Raw genomic sequence first — 20,760 nt, forward strand, 5'->3', positions numbered from 1 at the left:
ATGAAGCTAAAAACCACTAATCAAGAGGCAGCCAGTTTTTACCCAACTATCCCAAAATGGCAGCAAGATTTTTTTTCCTTTTGGAAGCAAAAAATTTTAAATTCTATTTCGTAACATTTATTTAGTTATTTATTGTGTATATATGTGTTTGGAGGTCAAAGGACAAGTGGAAATGATTGTCTCCTTACACCATGAGGGACTCAGGGATTGAATTGTTGAGCTATCTTGGAGGTCAGCTAAAATTCTAACAGAGCAAGAAAGTCCGGCAGGCTGGAAATGGACAATCCAGATGAGGCCTCCTCCCTGGAAGACTGACTTGCAGGACATCCTCGTTGGCACAATCTCGTCAGGACCGTCGCAGAGCAGATGGGAACCCTGTATAATCCCCACACCCTTCAGACAGAACCAGGTGGCCTAACGCCAAGTTGAGTCAGAGGCTCAAGCCAAGGGTACTCTTGCCTGTTCTTTGACCATTACACCCTACCAAGTGTTCCCGGCGATTAGACTCTGTGGTCCTCCACCCTCGGAACACCCATAAGCCTCTCTGCCTGCTTGGGGCTAGGAAAAGCGCCTACAGCCAAACTTAAAGAAAGCAGGCTTGGGGCCAAGCCGAAGAAGGGGCGGAACTATGTGGAGGAAGGAGGAGCTATGACAATTAAGGAGCGCCCAAGACCCAAAACGGTCCAATGCTGGAGGGTCTTCGCCGCGCTCCACCTCCCAGCCTCCGCCCCTTGACTTCGCTCCGCCCCGTTCCGGGCTTTACCGCCCCTCCCCGCCCCGCCCAGTCTACACCTCACCCCAGCGCACCGTCCTACCCACGCGGGCTTTAACCACGCCCTCTCGGGAAACTTCGCCCCGCCCTCGTCCGGCTTTGGCTGGCCTTAGCCACGCCCCCTCGCGAGCCTAGGCTGGCGCTCTTCGGGGCGTGGTCAACGCCGCCATTTGCGGGCCACTACAGCTAGTGGCCGCGGGGCCGCCTCGTCCCGCCCCCTTCCTGCCTGGGACCGGCCCTCAAATCGACTGCTCGCCGCTGCAGCGAGGGAAGAGGGTGCGGCCGCCGCGGCGGGGACTGAGACACAGACTGACCCGGCGTGGACCGCGGAGATGCTGGGCGTGGCGGCCGGAATGACCAACAGGTACGGGCGCGCGCGCGCTCTGCGACCCGCCGCTGCCCGAGCCTCTTCAGGGCCGGGCCGGGCCGGGCGGGCGGGCAACCTTCGCCTCCGCGCGGCCTGCGGCTGGCGAGAGGCCCGGACACGCACCGCCCAAGCCCGAGGCGGGAGAGGCCTTCGTGGTCCTGCTGAGCTGTCCTGTGCGGCCTAGGGGTGTAAGGGCAGATGCTGTCCCAGGGTTTGGCTAAAAGTACTTTACATTCTACCGACAAGAAGAACGGATCAGAGGGTCTCAGGGCCACGCAGTCCAATACATTTGTTATATTAGAAATGAAAACGGACGTGTAAAATGTTTATTCGTTCAATGATACGTGATCTATTAACATGCATAACTCAATTGAATGAAAATAGCATACCCTAAACAGAAAAGTTAAGATGAACAGCCTGATACATGTTTTACAGATCCTTTCCACGTCTGACTTAATAGAAAAAGCAGCTGGGTTCCCCTTTTGCATTGTCTGTTGTGATGTGTTTTGAATGAACTATTTAAAAGAAATTCGATTTTAAATAGATGAAGAGAAATATTCGAATGGCTTTTCCAAATACTTGTGGGTATTCTGTATGATTCCGCCAGAAGTTCAGAAGATGTTTCTTCAAAGGCTAGTTTTAATATGAAACCCGAGCTCACAGTTATATGAAAATTCCCCAGACTGTCTTGTATTTGAATGGAACTGTTACTCATCGTAATGGATTTTTACTGGCTTACCCTAGTAAGGAAGATTCTGGATGCTAACACAGCATATTAATATCTCTAAGTGAGTTTCGTTAACATCACCACCGGTTTCATTCAGTTCTTAACTATCCAGGAAGCTGTCAGACTCGACAGACTTCACACTCCAGCATTGCAATGTTCAGTGGAAATCCTGAAGCTTTTCTCATTATCAACAAAATATTGTCAGTTGTCCCCAAAATTTAGTTTCAAGGAAATGTCTGCTAAGACACTGTTGGTTGGGTTTTTTTTTTTTTTTTTTTTTTGATGTTCCTTCAGAACAAATGGTATTTCAAGAAAAAATACTTCTAACTCAGCAGTGTTTAACATAATATCATGTGCTCAAGCTTGATTGCTTTGGGATGTAGCGGGGGTACTGTCCGCACACTTACCATTGGGTTCCAAGCACCTAGGAAGAGTATCAAGAGCTAAGAATTTGTACAACCATCAGGAGCAATTATTGTATTGGCCATGGACATTGTCCACCTGGAAAAAGGATGTGTGGACTATTGAGTGCTGGGGTTACAGATGTGACCACCACGTGCGCCCCGCCCCGCGTTTTTATGCATTAAGTACATCCATATTGGTACACTACTGTTGCCCTCAGACATCTACAAAACTGAAGCTGTTGTACACAGGGAACAGTTCTCCATTCCTTATTCCCCCAGCTCCTGGCAACCGCCATTTTTCTTGCTTGTTTTAACTTTTCAGTATCCCGGATAAGTGGAGTTACACAGTCTTCCTTTCGTGTGCCAGAGTTTGCTGAGTAATCATATGGATGTACAGCAGTTTGTTGTACTCTTCACCTGAAAGACATTTGGGTATTTTTTTTTTTTTTTTTTTTTTTTTTTTTTTTTTTTTTTAGGAAATTAAAAATAATGTTAGTGTGGAGGGGCATGCACAGGTTTTAGTGTGAACATGATCATGTTTTCCCTTTCTGTAAAATAAATGTCTAAATGTCTAAACTGACCAGTCTGTATAGTAATTTTCTGTTTGCCTTTTAAAGAAATGGATGAAATGTTCTCCCAGAGTGACTGTATTATTTATTTCATCAAAGACAGACACTTAAAGGAGAAATTGACATTCTTATCCTGTATGTAAAGAATTCGGTAAAACTATGGTGGCCTTCCCAGTATTTCTTTTCTTCTTTTTAACGATATGTATGTTTGTGGGCATGAGCATGTAAGTGCAGGTACCTACAGAGGCCAGAGGATGCCCCTAAGTCTGAGTTACAGGGGGTTTGTGAGTTGACTGAATTGGGAGCCAGGGATGGAACGGGGTCTTCTGGAAGATTCACGTTCTCATCCACCGAGCCTTCTCTCTCTTCAGCCCCAAAATAGTTCTTGAATGAGAGCTGTAGTGTGGACTTTTCATTCATAGGGAGTTTGGTTGGTTGGGTTTTTTGAGACAGGATTTTGACTTGATTATTAGGACTTAATGACTAAGAGCAACCCTGGGTCCTAAAGTTCCTGTAAGACAGTGCCATCATGAACAGGGAAACTCTGGTGGCACTTTCTAAATTGCCGTGGCCTATGTCTGCTTCTGAAGTAGGGAAATCGCCTTGTGGGATGTTTTGCTTTGTTTGTATTTTTAAGTCTGGGTCTCATAGTCTAGGCCAGCCTTGAACTTACTATTGTAGCCATAGTAACCAAGAACGGAAAGCAACTGAGGATCTAAACTAAGTAAGCCAAGGGTGATTTTTGAATTTCTCATCCTCCTCTTGAATGCTAATTAAAGGCATGTCTCGCCCGTTTTTTCATGGGTTTCTGCAGAGCTGGGGGTCAAGTCCATGGCTTTATGTATGTAAGGGAAGTACTCTAGCCCCTGAGGTAATATCCCCAGCCCTGACATACCTTAGTTCTTTAGCTGCTCTGTGCTCTACAGTGTGCTCTACAGTCTTAGAGAAAAAAAAAAAATCCATCAGGATTGTGCCCTTACTTGCTTGTTTGTTTATTATGAGATGGCACTATATTGATTTTAGCATTTGCATCCTCTCCCTTTGTGTGAGCCAAGTGGCTCTTCTCCTTGGTAGTTCTTTATGTTGCTAAGTACGGGTTCTGGAAGTGAGCTTTCTCTCCTTCCCTGGGAGGGCTCAGCCTCTCCTTTGGGTGGAGAAACTCAGCAACCTTAGAAAGCCATAATGGGAGAGCAGAGCTTAATTCTGCAAGTGTATTTTCAGTAACACACTTGTTCTTGAGACATGCCTCAGTTCAGACCATATTATTGAGTAGGGTTGCATTAAAATAGTAGGAAAAACGTGTCAAACCACTTGTTGATTTTACAGTTCTTACAACTGCTCTAAGCTATGGTTTCTTAATTCAGGAAGACCATTTACGTTGCCTACAGAACTGTTGCCTTAATGTATTCCAGAGGACTCAGAGCTTAATGCCTTAAGCTATTTAAAGCAAGAATTATGCAACCTGTTTTCTAATGTTAAACCTTGTCCAGTGGTGGGTGGTTGTGGTAGGTGTCTTGCTTGCATGTGTGTGTATGGACGCTGTGAGTGCAGTTCCCTCAGAGAGCCCTGGGTTCCCAGGAACTGGAGTTTCAGAAGTCTTGAGCTAGTGCTCCTGACGGGTGAACCATCTTTCCAGCCTCCAGCAGTAGGAGTTTTGTGTCCCCTCATCGTGATGTTATTTATGTCACGTGACAGGATCAGGTATTTCCACAGTGAAGCTTAGTGTGTGTGTGGGCACATACATGAGAGGACTATATATTTTTCCTGCTTCTTTTTTCATGTTGAAGTACATTTTGGAGCTTTAATGAGTCTACCAACTCTTTATAAAAAAAATGTATATGGGTGTTTTGCCTGCATGTAGGTCTGTGTATCACGTGCTTGCAGTGCAGAAGGTGTGGCAATACAGTTGGTTGTAAACCACCTTGTGCTAGGACTCAAACCTGAGTTCTCTGGAAGAGCAGCCAGTGCTCTTGACCCCTGGGGCATCTCTCCAGCCTCAAGCAGACTTTTAGTAGGGGGACAGGAAGCCGTAGATAAAGCTTTGAGCAATGAACTCTGAATAGTGTTGGCATTGGTAATTAGTACTGGCCAGTTAGTTAAATGGAAGAGGTTAGGAAACTGTGATTGCTGTCACAATGTAGTGCACAGAAGGAAATCCAGGATCCTAGGACACCTAGGAATCTAGGGCCTTTCTAGGATATACAAAGATGAGTAACATAAAATGACCTACAGAACAAAAACATTAGCCACATCTCAAAAGGGTTTAGGAAATCTAGGATGAGAGCAGGTTTTCTGTTTTTTGTTTGGTTTGGTTTGGTTTGGTTTGGTTTGGTATTGCTTTTTTTTTTTTAACTAATTTGATTTTTGAGTTAATTAAATTTTAAGTTCTTATTATTTATTTGTTTGTTTGTTTGTTTGTTTGTTTGTTTTTTCGAGACAGAGTTTCTCTGTGTAGCCCTGACTGTCCTGGAACTCACTTTGTAGACCAGGCTGACCTCGAACTCAGAAATTCACCTGCCTCTGCCTCCCGAGTGCTGGGATTAAAGGCGTGCACCACCACTGCCTGGCAAAGTTTTTATTTTTATTTTATGTGTATGGTGTGTGTGTATGTAAGTGTACCATTGCCGTGTATTGTCCTCAGAAGCCAGAAGAGAACGTTAGATCCCTTGGAACTGCAGTTACATGTAGTTATGAACCTCCATGTGGGTGCTGGGAATTGAACACAGATCCTCTGGAAGAGCAGCCAGTGCTCTTAACCACTGAACTACCTCTCCAACCCCTGGGTTTTTTGTTTGTTTGTTTGTTTGCTTGCTTGCTTGGTTTTGTATTTTAATGCAGATTGGTCCACTTGCATCTGATGAGATCTAAAATACAGGAGCTATTGTCTTTGTTGCTGAGTTTGAATGTTTATCATTCATGTTGTTTGTAGCTATTCTTAAAATACTGTTGGGGTCCTATTACTTCATTGTGTTTGAAATATTAGAAAATTCTTTCTTTTCTTTTCTTTCTTTCTTTCTTTCTTTTTTTTTTTTTTTTTTGAGACAAGAGTCTTATGCAGCCCAGGCTGAGGTCTCCACAGAACAAAGGGGTTTGAGGGAAACCAAGTCCTTTAGAAACTTTCCAAAAGCTTTAGTAAGTGCAGCTTTACTAGATCTGGGCCTGCCTGTGTTGGATACATAGGCTGCACTAGTGTAACAGAGTCCGGGTCAGCCACGGTCATCTGGGCATGCTCTTTCTCACCAGTAACATGGAAGACTTCAGTCCACTCACCACACTAGCAGATGTTTTCAGCACTGTGAGCTGTACACGCTATAGTTAACTACTTGTTTGTTGTAGCCTAACAGCAAAACAGGAATTAAGAAATGAGATTGGGTGCAGTCCAATAAAATTTTAAAGTCTCAGGGAACCATGGAACTGTTTAAAGAAAGAGGTCTAACATTTATGTTACTGTATCCCCGAATCAGGGAAGAAAAAGCCTATTAGTGGGCTAAAGACACTAATTAAGACACAGATTTTGATTATGTAGATTTTAAGAAATGACCCAGATATATGCTTTGTACAAGAAATTCACCTTGTATATATAACAGTATAGGCAAATTGGAAGTAAAAAGATGGGAAAAGATACATTATGATAATAGCAATTAAAATAACTTGTGGGATACTTTATTAATACCAGACATTGAAGTGTCAGGTAAAATAGACCTCAGGACAAAGTAAACAGACACTGCAGTCAACACAAGTAGAAGATACCTTCTCGTTCTCAACATGGAATATGTATGTAGGTGTGTGTGTGTGTATACACACACACATATACATACATACATACCTACATACATACTCACTCTGGCCTTCATCATGGTAATGGCCTCCCAGGAACAAATCCAGCATTCACATCCAGACTTCTGAAGGAATGACCAAAGATGTGACCAACATTTATAAACCAACCCCTTCAAGATTGCTGAGTACTGTGATGTGACCTTGCAAAAGACTGTCCCAAGGTAACAATAGCCTTTCAGCCTGACCCCTGAAGAACCACCCTGATGTGTGACTAGCATTTGTGACTCAGCCCAGGAAAGATTGATAGGACTAGTTAGTATCTGTGACCAGACCTCACAAAAGATTGCCTAGGGATGTGTTAGTATTTGAGCCCATAAAGGAAAGCCAAGAGAGTGGATGCTGGAACCAGCTTGCAGGTGAGACTACACTCAGACTTTATAACTGTATCCATGCAGCTCTCTCCCACTCACATATATTCTTTCTTTGCTTAATAACCTATATTAATTTGACAGGCCAGCTATATCCCAGACTTTTATTCTGTTTTTTCTTCTTCCTTTGTATCTTTTTTTTTATTTTTTATTTTACAAGCTAAAGCAGAGACCATGGAGTAACACTGCTTACTGACTTGCTCCTCTTGTCTTGCTCAGCTAGCTTTCCTATATATTCTAGGACAGCCTGCCCAGAGATTGCATTACCCCAACTAGGCCAGGCCCTTCTATACCAATCACAGGCATGCCTGCAGGTTATCTGATGAGCATTTTCTCAACTCTCTTCAGATGACTACCTTGTGTCAAGTTGACAAAAATAATCAACACAGTATGTATGGACACAGGCATACTGTGGTGCTGGTGTGGGAGTGAGAGACTGATTTGTAGGAGTCAGTTCTCTTCTTTCACTTTATGCATCCTGGGGAATCAAACTCAGTTCACCAGGCTTGGCTGTAAGCTCCTTTAAGCACTGACCCATCTTGCCACCAAGGCCACCATCACTGCTCCTCTTCCTCTTCTCCCCTTCCTTTTATGCTTTTTCACTTTCCTTTTGATAGGTTTTCCAAAGAGCATAGTCTGAGTGGGTTTGTGGAGTCTCCATAGCTCAGCCTCCTGATACATGAGACTTTTAAGTTATCTGCTAGCATATTTTTTAACTTTCCTTGTTTTATTTTATGATAAAGTCTCATATATCCCACGTTGGCCTCAGATTTGCTGTGTAGCTGAGGAGGACCTTGAACTCTTGGTCCTTCTCCTGCCTCTACCTCCTAAGGTCTCAGGTCATAGGAGTGCACTGTCATACTTGGCTTGTACAGTACTAGGGATTGAAACCAGGGCCCTGGATGCTATGTGAGCACTGTGCCAACTAGGGTGTGTCCCCAGCTACCACACTCGTTCCATTCTATCTTTGCCTGCCTTCCTGTTCCCCACTCCTCTTTACTCTTTGCTCTACTTTGTTTCTACCAACTCACTGCTAACCATGGGCCTTACTTTCTTTCCTTTTGCCTCCACTCGAATTTGTAGTAGTAGATTGTTGCATACTATACTATTGTTTCTTTACTTCCTAAAAGGAGTTTGTTTACTGGGTGATTTTTTTTTTGAATTGTTACTTTATTTTCACAGTGGGACTATCCTTTAACAATGATTGAGTTCAATAATAATTTTCTGTTCTTGGAGAATATTGAGAATTGAGCTTGGTTGCCCCAACACTGTTGTAAGAAAGGAACATTATATCTGAACTTTACTATATAGCTTAGTCCTTCTTAAATATTGTAAATGCTTTTATTGGGAGGGAAAGATTATTTAAGAAAAAAAATTCAGCAGCCTACCCCCATATATACAAATCTCACTTAAGAGCAAAACAAACAAAAACCATGAGAAGCCTAAAATCCAAGGCAGCACGACTTGCTGCTAATCTTTTGCAATTCCCTGCAATGACAGTAAATTAGATGAAATCCCATTCAAATACTTAGAAAGTGTGATAAGTATGTTTAAAGAGAAAGAAGATATTAATAACCCCTGAATGAATTGCAAACAAAAAAAAGCTTTATAAATGTGGGGCAGGGGCAATACAGAAAATGAGACTGGACCTCAGTAAAGGGATACAAGTACTGAAAACAAAAAGTAAAAAAAAGCAAACCAAAAATACTGGAAGTCGTATTTACTAAGTTGAATAAAAACTTTGTGGATGCCTCAAGAATAAAATGGATCAGAGGGATGACAGAATATATTGGCTTGGGAATAAGGTGGAATGGAATTGGAATATTCAGTCGTGGCCATAGAAGGAGAATTTCCTGCTAAAGATTTAGGGAAACATTTTACTTACAGGAATATGGGTAAAGAGTTACTTACAGGAGCAGAAATGACTCATAACCACCTCACCAAAGCCCACCCCACCATGGTTAGAAACATGAGCACAGAGCTAGAAACCTAGAGCACACTGCACAGCCTGCAGGCAGCTCCACAGGGTGGAAAGTGTCCCTTCAAATGATTCAGGGAGCCTAAAGCTCTTCTAGGCAGCTTGTCTCTGCTTTCTTCAGGCAGTTGGTTTGCTGTCAGAGTCTTTAGGGAAACATTTTCAGTAAAATCATAGCAGGCAGTTCCACAAATCTATGAAAATAAATGTACATATAGGTACAAGATACATTGATTGCTAGTACCAGACAGACAAATGCAAAAAAGAACCTCCTTCCAATGTTATGTTATAGTTAAAACACTACATATCTAGAACAATAAAGTTCGTTAAAAGCTAGAAGAGAGAAATATAACAGAAACTATGGAAGGACTTGAAATGATATATTTCAAGACAGCAGCTGCCAATTCAACCTACTATATTGCATAAACTATTTGTCAGTATGGAAGGAGAAAAAAATTCACAATAAAAGCATTCTAAAGGAATTAAACTCTATAGAAGATACTTGTAGAGTTCTTCAGACTGAAGAGAAGGACAAACACTGAAAAGAATTAACAGTAACTAAACCAACAGGACAGCAAGTAGTATTAAGTCAACAGAATAGCAGGAATTAATGCACATCTTTCAATAATAACTGAATACTAATAGTCTCAGTTGCCTAGTCAAAAACACATAATACCATATTTCTTTTAAAGCATTATCTGTCTATTTCCATTTGTCAGAAAAGTCCATCTTCTAAAATGATACAGGCTAGTACCATTGCCCCTCCTTACCTCCTAGAATTTAAAGGTAAGCCCCTATTGCTGGACACCATGCACTCGGGACATAACCCTCAAAGGATTTGACTGAATCTGAGTTGGAAGCCTCCTTCCCGAGGAACAGCTTTCATAGGAGAGGGGAGTGCTATGCAAGCTGCCAAAGGAGAGAAGCAACCATCTACACCATAAGGACATATCTCAAAATGTTATATCCCAATACATTAGAAAACTCAAAAGTGGATGAATTTTACAGATGCATATCACCTAGCAAAATTAAAACAAAATGAGACAAAGTAATTCAAACAGCTTCATAACAGGGAACAAAATCGAATCTGTAATAATAATAATAATAAAATGTTCCAACTACAAAATTCCAGGTCTAGATGGATTTATTACTGAATTCTACAAGACCTTTAAACAGCAAACACTTTTCAAATTAGCCAATAAAACAAACAAGGAAGAAATGTTACCAGATTCTTTTTACAAAGCCAGTATTATTCTGTTACTAAAACCAGATAAAGACACAGCAAAAAAATCAAAATTAGGGATTATTCTCTGATGAATATAAATATCTAAAAACAGAATTCAAGAACATTAAAAAGGTCATTAGCCAAGGTGGGTGTAGTGATGCACACCTTTAGTTCCATCACTTGGGAGGCAGAGGTTGGCAGATCTCTGTGAGTTAAAGGCCAGCCTGGTCTACAGAGTGAGTTCCAGAACAGCTAGGGCTACAGAGAGAAGCCCTGTCTGGGGGTGGGAGTTGTTGTATAAGTGAGAAGACCAGAGTTTGCATGACATAAAAAGGTGGACTGGCTACACTTGTAGCCCTAGTGCTATGAGGTGGGGTGGAGATGGGGATCAGTGGGGCTTGTAAAATTGTGGCTGTATGACTTATAGCTGTGTCATGAGTCATGTGATTTAGTCTTTGAAGTTGTAACTGGTATACTAGAGTTTATACCAGCCGTTGCAAAGTGAGTAAGCAGAATCCTTACACTCCTTAACCCATACAGTCTGGGAAGCTAACGGACATGCATGTCTAAAAGACATGCTTTCCTCTAGCCAAATCCAACTAGCCTACTAGATAGAGAATCGACACTGCCAGACAGTGAGGTCTGAGGTTATCTTGTGCGCAGACCTTCTTGGTTTCTTTGTCTGCGTTTAACAGATTCTCTCGAGCAGATGGGCAAAGAGTCAGATGGAATGACAGACAGACACACACAGGAGAGGTTGTGCAGAATCTGAATGTAATTTTCTGGTAAAACATGAGACTATTATATTACAGCGAATTATCAGGAGCTACAAATCACAAGTAAGACAAGGTACACTGAAATTTACCAGATACAACAGAAAAGAATTTGCAGGAACTAGTTAAATGTTTACATTAGGGATAACAAGCCCTGCCTGGGAAAAGCCTAATGCCAGGCAGGAATTTCACACTTTAGAGTTAATAGCACCAGGGGGTTTAACTCTTTGACAGGCCTCAAGAATAATGGGGTATCACGGAGCTCTAAATTCTAGGTCTTGTAAAACTTTATCTTGTCTGGAGACTTTCTTACTTATCAGGATAGTATATTAACTCACTCCTGACATGGAATGTAACCTGTAGTAAAGATTTCTATCTCAGTGAGATTCCCAGTCTCTTAATGGCTGTGTTTTATTGTTTTATGGTAGGGCTTAATTAGTTACTGAATAGGTTAAACTCCTTGCTGCCATCTGGGACCTTGGAAAGCTGGGAGAGGCTTTAGCTAATTTAGAGTACAATCTTAAAAGGCATTTACTATAAGGTAATGGTAATAGAGTGCACGTGAATCTATACATCAGACTAACGCAGTGGAAATTTGATTTTATGGGTTAGGGGAAAACGCCAAAACTCCAGGAGGGGGATTTTTGTGGAACTCTTATCCTCGTGAACAGCTTCCAGGCTTTCCGCCTGTCAAACTGACCCAAACTGGAGAGCTGACTTTCGTCAGACTTCCAGGAGGAGAGTCCTAGAAATTCATTTCTCATGAGCAGCTTTTTGGCATTTCTGCCTCACAAGCTGACTCCACCGGAGTGCCCTGGCAATCTTGCCCCTCTGGTATGCATGGTGTTGGCGCTTCTCTTCTTCTGCCTCCTACATTTTCTTCACATCATGTCTGTGTAGAGGGGTTTTGTGTATACCAAGGCTCGTGAGCCTGGCATTCCTCAGAGCAAACCGTCATGTGATGTACTGGATTGCTTATAGTATTTTGTAGACAGATTCCTTTCTACAAGATGAAGTACAAATGTACTTTTATAGCATAGAATATAAGAGCCTTATTTGTCTTCTGTTCTCTATCATGACTGAAATTTAGGGCTGGATAGATGGCTCAGAGGTTTAAGAACACTTACTCTTCCAGAGGACCTGAATTCAGATTCTCACACTCATACCTCAGCTCCCAGTCATCTGTAACTCCAGCCCCAGCGCATTTGACACCATCTTCTGGCCTCGGTGAGCATCTGCATAACATGTACCTAAGTAGACAGGAACATACACATAAATACAAATAAATCAATTCTGAATTCATTCTAAGATAGAAACAATGATGGTGTTCATTAGGGATTGGTGTATAACGTTAGATTTAATATAGATCATGGTAGAATTTTGTTTGTTTACTTTTGTTTTTGTTTTTTGAGATAGCCTCATTCTGTAGCTCATGCTGGCATGGAACTCACTATGTGACCCCAGCTGGCCTAGAACTCTAAATGATCCTCCTGTCTCAGACTCCCCAGTGCTGAGATTACAGATGAGATAGGCACAAATGGAGGCAGAGACACCAGGCTTCATCCTGATTTTTATCTGATGAGCTTAGGTAAGAAGTCAATTTCTTTTAGCAAAAGCAACTTCTAAGTGTCTATTATATCTCCAGCACAGATGGACTTGCTGGCTGGCTCCAAGGCACTGGGTACTTCCCTGGGTAGCTACTCTTCCTAAAATAACAGAAACAGAGTTTCATAAAAGTGATATGTGTTAAGCCTGTAATTAACTAATAGGCGACCTTTGGGAATTTGATTTATGCCTTCCCTCTAGCTCAGTTTATTCTTTGTGTGTTTCAGAGCCTGTAAAGCTAGCCTTACTTAACCTCAGGCTTGAGTTGAATACCGGTTGTCCTCATGCAGAGTTTTAGAAAAAAAATCAAATATTCATTCATTTCTTCAGTTTTCTCATTCAGAGACTTTTTAAGGGCATGGTGCCTAGACCATCAGAGTGGCAGGCCATTGCCTGTAATGGAATATTGGAGGATATTTTGGGAGGGTTGGTAGTGCTTAGAAGGCTATCAGCATAGTTCTTGTTTTGGAATACAATATAGACTGATCAGTGAAGGGTATAGTCTTTTTTGGATTCTGAGATGGAATCATTCGTATGAGCAGTCTTGTTTGAGGAGTGTAGATAGTGGTTCTTTGGTGAAGTTACAACGGTGAGGCAGGATAAAAAGCTAGGGAAGATTTTGAGGATGTGGGAAAAGAAAAGATCTCTGATTGGAGCCTTATAGCAACTGAGAATTAAGAATTCTAGTGTAATAAAGTCAAGACAGGATCTTATGCCTTTAATTCCAGTACTCTGAAGGCAGAAGCTGTCACATGGATCTACAATAGTGAGTTCCAGGTTGCCAGAGCTACACAGTAGACCCACTTTCAGAGGAAAAACATTAGTATAATTAAAAATATTTGCTGTGAAGATTACCATCATCGGGATAATACCACTTTAAAAAGATCTTTTTGTTATTTATTTTATGTATATGGCTCTTTTGCCTGCATGTATACTGTACTGTGTGCATACCTGGCATCCAAGGAGGCCATGAGAAGAATCCTCTGGGACTAAAGTTAGAAAAAGTTGTGGATACTAGGAATTGAACTTGGGTCCTCTGAAAGAGCAGCCAATGGTCTCTCCAGCCCAAGATAATATTCCCTTTAAATAGAGGTATTTCATGCTAAAATAGCAATGAAACCTGGTTAAGGCCTAAGATTTTATGTTTCTCAAGTATAGCCTTACTCTCTATACATGCAGAGAATATAGAAAAACAACAACAACAACAAAGTGTTAATTTCCCCTGTAACCTTTGCAACCTAAGTTTTACCCTATTAGCTATAATCCTATGCACCTTGGGAACCACCTTCTGATTCACTTAGGTTCCTTAGCAGGGATTTAAGGTGTAAGGTCAGAATCCACCAAAAGCAGTATGCATGGCTGCTATCAAGACACTTGAGATGCCCACACCGCTCTCTCGGCTTCCTTCCTTCTTAAGTTGCTTTAGTCATGGTGTTTTATCACAGCAAAAGTAACTAAGACATGCTCTCTATTAGTCGCTTAACTGAAATCCTGGGAGATTGAGGTTTGGGCTCTGAGGCTTCTGTTGTACTTTTTAAAGCTTAGTACTGTACACAAAGGTACACAAGTGCTTCTGTTGTCTCTAGCACTCTATTGTCTGCTGTCCCTTGTTCTGACTGTAAACAACAAAAGACAATTTTTCATAACATAAACTAAGAAAGGAACTTAGTAAAAAGCTGTAGGTTAGGACAAAAGAAAGACTAGGGCTCTTAGTTGGCCTCTTGAGGTTGTCTCACTTGAGTCAGCTCCAGCTGTGCTTCATGCTTCTTATTTGTCTTAAGATTCCCATATTGGGAGCAGAAAAGTCTGTCTAACCTTACTTGGACATGTATGTGCTCATCCTTTGTCTCTGAAGTCAGGGCTTTCCCCTCCTATTTATTAAACTTTCTCCCATTTGTTTATTTGTTTTCCAGTGTTAGAGATTGAACCTGGGGGCACTGTGCTTGGCAGGGAAGTAATCTACCACTAGGAAATATCCTCAACTCTCAGGGTTTCCATATTCACTCTTCCCTAAGGAGAAATAGGGAAATGGGTTACAGGACGTGGTAACTGTCCACTACAAGGATTTTACCTAATTTGGGACTGATCCTTAGACAAGCTAGCTAGGGTCTTAGAGTGTCGTTTAGTGGTAAGATGTGTGTTTAGCTTACACAGGCCTTAGGTTCAATCCCAATCCCGAGCATATCACACACACACACACACACACACACACACACACACACACACACACACACACCTCGTTAGTTGAAGAAGCTACTACTCACTAGGGTGTACCCCATCTATCATGCAGGATTTTAAAACGTTACTATTATTGTGTATGTGCATGATGAATTTCTGGATGTGCAGAGCATGGTTCATGTGCACAGGTCGGAGGACAGCTTTGCAGAGCTGGTTCCCTCTTTCTCCCCCACCCCCGCTTTTAGTTAGATTCCAGGGATCAAACTCAGGTTGCCAGCTTTGTGCAGCAAGTGCCTTTACCCACTAAGCCCTCTCACTGGACCTTACGCAGGTTTTTAAGAGTGTTAGAGAAAAAGAAAAGCAAACAAACAAACAGATAGGCAATGTGGTGCTTTTCTGTAATCCTATCAGTGAAGAAACTGAAACAGGAGAATCATGAGATGAAGGCCAGCCTGGGCTCTTTAAAGAGTTCAAAGGTATCTTGGATTACATAAAGAGGCCATGTCTTGTGAATAGGACGCAGACAGACACAGTGGTGAGAAGATGAAAGAAGAGAATTTTTCAGCCAAATTGAGCTATAGTAGGATTTTGTGGGGGTTGTCCATGTGAGACTGAAAAAATATTGTCTGAAAGAAACAGAATAGTAAAGCTATTCAAGTTTATATGGTAAAGATTAGAAGAGACATCAGTGGCTAGGTAAGGTGGCATCCAACTGCAGTCCAGGCATCTGGGGGACTCTAAACTAGAGGCTAGTTAGGCCTTACAGCGAGTTCCCTGCTGAAAGAAGGGAGAGAAAGGAACAGACCGACAGACTCAGGGCAGGTCCTCATATTGCAGGATGCTCCAAGCCACCTAACTATGGGGAGGTATCACATTAATGCAGTGCTGATCCAACTTACTCCATTGTAACTTAACTGTAAATACCAAAAACCATTTCTTCATGCTTATGAGGTTATAGGCTATAACCTCATATATAGGTTATAGGTTGTAGGTTGAGGTAGGACGAGGATTTTTCATCTGAGACCCCTGTGTCATGGTCATATCTAATAAACTAACGTAGATCTTGACAGGTTTCAGCATCAGAAATCACTGCTGGGAATTGTAAGCTGTTAAGGAGAGACCCATAAAGAATTAGGATTTATGTGTGAGAGCCCATCCTCATGTGAGAACATGCTGTACCTTCTGGAGACTGTCTCGTCCTAGAGCAATTTGTAAGGATCATTTTCTTGTCAGCCCCATTCAGGGCAGGCACATCCTTTTGGATGACAGAGTTATTCTCTCCTAGGACTATTCTGCTGTTTGAGTATTTTTAACATTTGGTTCTCTTCTCCCACCCCATCCCCAATCCCCACTTGTTTTTTTTTAAGACTGGGTTTCCCTGTGTGGCCCTGGCTGTCCTGGAACACACTCTATAGACTAGACTGGCCTCAAACTCAATCTGCGTGCCTCCACCTCCCTAAATGCTGGGATTAAAGGTGGGTACTACCATACCCCCACTCTCAGCTTGGTGTTCTTAAAGAATTGTTGCTGTTTGGTTGCTGCAAATGGCTTTGGCCACTGCTGTGTAGTTACAGAGCCAGCTAAGAACTGGCTCACACTTGGCAGGATCTAAAGAAGTCATGATAATGGAGCCTTTGTAAAAGCACTATCTGGGCTAAAATCTCTGAGGCAAGGCTCAGGATCATGGGATCTTAAGTGGAGGTTTTAGAAAGTGGCCCTGTTGTCTTCTGTTAGAAATGATGGTGGCAGGCATTGAAGGAACAATTTGGGGGCTATTCTTGCAGTTTAGGAAGAATTCTTTATTGTGTAAACTATCCTGATACATTTCATAAACTGCTAAGGAATATGAGATTTCAAGTGCAGAGTGGCTTCTGTAGATCTAAGCCAACTTTCCCAGAGTCTCTGGGGACCTGCTCTGTGTCCACACCATAGCTACTGCTGTGGATTCTGATACACTTCATCATATGAGGAGGAGCTGTGGGACCTTTGAGTCTCAAATTGAATTTGTTAGAATTACAACAATCTCTGGACTATAGACAAACCTAAGATTGCTCAGCCTCCAGTTAGAGAATCTTGGACAGTGGGAAATATTTGGATATCTTTCATTAGATTTTTCTCCTGTGTCATGTTATTTAATCTCCACAGCTTTTGTGGAAAAAGCAAGCTATTTTTCTCTTCCTTTTTTTTTTCAGAAGTACCATTTGAAACCAGAAGACCCTTATCTCCTTACAAATTAGCCAGTGGCTGGTAAGGTGAAAGGGAAACCTGGATCCTGACACTTCAAATCTCATGTGTTTCTGTGGCATTAAACTGCCTCTGAGAAAACTGTTTAGTAATGAGGAGCAAAATATTTAAGCTGGTTATTCTGGTGGGGCATAGTGGTTCATGTCTTTAATCCCAGCATTTGTGAGGCAGAGGCAGACTCTCTGTGAGTTAGAGGCCAGCCTGGTTTAGAGTTCCAGGATAGCCAGAGCTACATATTGAGACCCTGTTTTGAAAATAAAATAAAAACCTTGTTATTCTGAAACGAAGCAAACTGCCAGATGCTTTACCAAGTTCTACCTACTAAGCTACTGGGGTGCAGAAGGTTGGAGAGAGTAGGGGACTGGTGGCACTCTTGCTTAGCACCTTTCAAGGGCAGCCTTTCTCTGTGTGTCTACGCTATTTGTAGAGACTTTCCTGCCATTAGAGATAAAGCACAGTGTTTTTGCCTCTGTTATTATATGTTCTTCAGATATTCTGTACCCTGTTTTATAAGTCAGAGTCTCATTAGCCTATGGCTTGCTGAGTAGCCTATGCTGACTGGACAGTGAACCCCAGGGCTCTGCCTCCTGCAAGTATGTGCCACCATACTGGTTCTTTTTTATGTGGGTTTTGGGTGTCAGACTTAGGTTCTCATGTTTACACAGTCAACATTTTACTGACTGAACCATTTTCGCATGTCTTCATTATTTTTCTTTTGCTGTGAAGAGATACCATAATAAAGGGAACTTCTTTAAAAAGCATTTAATTGGGGGCTTGTTTACAGTTTCAGAGGGTGAGTCCGCTAAGAAGAATGGCAGTAGGCAGGCAGGCCGGCTGCTGGAGCATTAGCTAAGAGCTTATATCTGATCCACAAGCAGTAGGCAGAGAGAGAGAGACTAGGCCTGACATGGATTTTTGAAACCTCCAAGCCTACCCCAATACTATACCTTCTCTAACAAGGCCACACCTACTAGTCCTTCCTAAACAGTTCACCACCTAGGAGCCAAAGAGTCAACTATATGAGCCTATGAGGGCCATTTGCATTCAAACCACCACATGAGAACTACAGAAGTTTGTTTTGATTTGTTGCTTAGTCTGAATTTATTTTAATTGTCCAAAATAGGCAATTACTTATATTCCATAAAGAATTTAAAAAGCAATCTTTTTGAATTGTCTCATAATCAATGTTTTAATAACTTCCCCAAATTATTGCTTTTATTTTACATTACAGCATTAGTTTTGAATTATGCTAGGAATTTTCATAAATATGAAATGAGCATAATAAGAATTAACTTTTTTAAATGAGGCAGTGGTTACACATGCCTTTAATCCTAGCACTGGAGAGGCAGAGGCAATCAGATCTCTGTGAGTTTAAGGACAGTATTGTCTATAGAGTGAGTTCCAAGGCAGCCAGAGCTACACAGAAAAACCCTGTCTCAGGGGAAAATACACACACACACACAAAATTAACTTTTATTTAACATTCTTTACATTCAAAAATTTCTTTCTTCATGTTTTAAAACATGCCTTTACCTTCTATCTTCAGCTGATACTTGTATAAGATTAGGTAGACATATCCCTTGACTGTTATGGAATATGGGGTCTTTTTAATTGAAAATCTTTTTTTTTGTATACTATATTCTGATCACAGTTTCCCCTCTCACAACCGTTCCCAGACCTTCCCCACCTCTTCACTTGCCTAACTCCACACCTTTCTCTCTCTTTAGAGGACAAATGAAAATAAATAAAGGAAAAATCACAAGAAACACATATAAAAATATATAAACAAAACCTAGCCCCCCCCCCACAAAATCAGAAACCACAGCCTTCAACTAAAAGATCAGTAAACCAAGTTTTCACTTATTAAATGTACTTCAAAGTCTTTTCATCAGTGCATATAAGTTACAATGTAAAAAAAGGCACAAAGTTTAAGTACACAGGTTGGTGATTATTTTTATGAATTGTGAACACATAGAGCAATGACTTTGAGTATTATTGATGTTAAAATGTAGCCAGTGCCATATGCTTAGAGCCTCTTGCTTCCAAGTTTATTTGTTTTATTATTTCTATGTATGCGTATATATGGTGTAGGGAGTGTCGAGTATATGTAGGGAATACCTTATCCCTTGAGACAAGGCCTTTCTTGGGGCCTGTGGTTTGCTCATTTGTCTAGACTGACTAACCAGCAAGTCCTGGGGATCCATCTGTACCTTCCCACTGCTGGGATTATAAGCGTAGGCTGTCATGCTGACCTTTCTCTGTGGATGTCAGGGATCAGGCTCAGGTCCACTACGTGTACAGCTGGCATGTTCCTAAGGCATCTCCCCAGCTCCCTGTTTACTTAAAAGGCTGAGACAGCCTGGCCTGGAACCTGCTACTTATACCAGGCTGGCTTTGAACTTGATCCTTGCTGCTTCTAAATGCTGGAATTATGTGTGTGGTGGTACATACCACTATATTTACTTTTAAAACTTTGTTAAAATACTGTGAATACTAGTTTGAGTGATGTGAGTTTCTAATTTTGTTTGTTCCTTTGAGATGTATTCGTGGAGAACCAGTCTCTGCTTGGCATGAGTAAAGGTATTGATATTACGTATAACACTACTTATAGTAACTTATACATGGGGCTAGGTTACTGAGGAATAAAGCAGATCCCTCTGGGAACATGAGTGTCCAGCCTGAGGGGCTCTGGGAAACTACACAGGAAATAACATCTAGACTGAGCCCTCAATGTGAGTAGAAATTATTCAAACAGGGCATTTAGGGAGGAAGAGCTGAAGGCAGGAGGCCAAGAGGAACAAGAAAGCAGGATGTGGAGATCAGCACAGCTGCTTTGGTGCTGCCCTGGAGCCTGGGAATCTGGGAGGGGGAGCCGTGGGGGTACTGAAGCAGGGCAGAGGACAGTGTTTACTGCTACTTAAGTTTCCTTGTTACAGATAACAGGACTCTATTGCAAACAACACTAAGGAAGAATTTTGTGGAAAATAGTGGGATGGTTCCCAGAATTGAAGAAAGCTGAATACCAAAACTTTGAAGAAAGCAAACAACCAAGGCAACTCCTGGTCTTTCTGAAGTGCTTATGGAATTTTTTACAGGGCCTTAGTTAATGTGGTCTGGCTGCAGAGTCTTGTTTGCCACTTAGATATCCAGGGTTTGAGAAATAGTCTGAGTAAGTTAAATTAGATCCACTGACCAAATGAGCAGTCATGAACCAGAAGATGGCATCAGACTCTTATCTGTGTTGACTGAGTGGCTGTTTGTTGTGTGATCAGGACAGCAAGATTTGTTACCTGAAACAGTTGAGGCCCAGCCTACAAGTCAGTGTGTGGAGGCTTAGAAAGCCATAAGTAGGTGGGGTGATGGCGCTTCAGAAGCCAGGAAGTCTGTTGCATTAATCCAAACAAGAATGATATGCCAGCAGTAATGCCTTCTGTAGGGAGGGAAGAGAGCACATCGATTCTGAGACTCTTAAAAGGAATAATAAAGACTTCACTTTGGAGGTTGGAGGTTAGTTAGAAACATTAAGGCACTGAACAGAGTCCCATGTTTCTGGCTTGGGCTAGAACTATTAAGTAAATAGTGCTGTCTTCCACAAAGAGCTACTTTTTTTTTTTTTTTTTCTTTTGGTTTTCGAGACAGGGTCTCTCTGTATAGCCCTGGCTGTCCTGGAACTCACTTTGTAGACCAGGCTGGCCTCGAACTCAGAAATCTGCCTG

The 20,760-nt window shown here is 41.8% G+C and overlaps 1 protein-coding gene across 2 annotated transcripts in view; it reads left to right on the forward strand.

Annotated features, from left to right (window-relative positions):
• Positions 1-921: 921 nt before the first annotated feature.
• Lims1 (LIM zinc finger domain containing 1) overlaps positions 922-20,760 on the forward strand; it is a 103,837-nt gene continuing 83,998 nt past the window's right edge. Inside the window, exon 1 of one of the 2 annotated variants that reach the window (XM_021173969.1) lies at positions 922-1,136. In XM_021173969.1, the coding sequence (XP_021029628.1) occupies positions 1,105-1,136 (32 nt within the window). In that variant the 5' untranslated portion in view covers positions 922-1,104. The remainder of the gene's footprint in view (positions 1,137-20,760) is intronic. The other variant, XM_021173968.2, reaches the window with a different exon arrangement.

Source organism: Mus caroli, chromosome 10 (genome assembly GCF_900094665.2).
Source record: "Mus caroli chromosome 10, CAROLI_EIJ_v1.1, whole genome shotgun sequence".
NCBI lineage: Eukaryota > Metazoa > Chordata > Mammalia > Rodentia > Muridae > Mus > Mus caroli.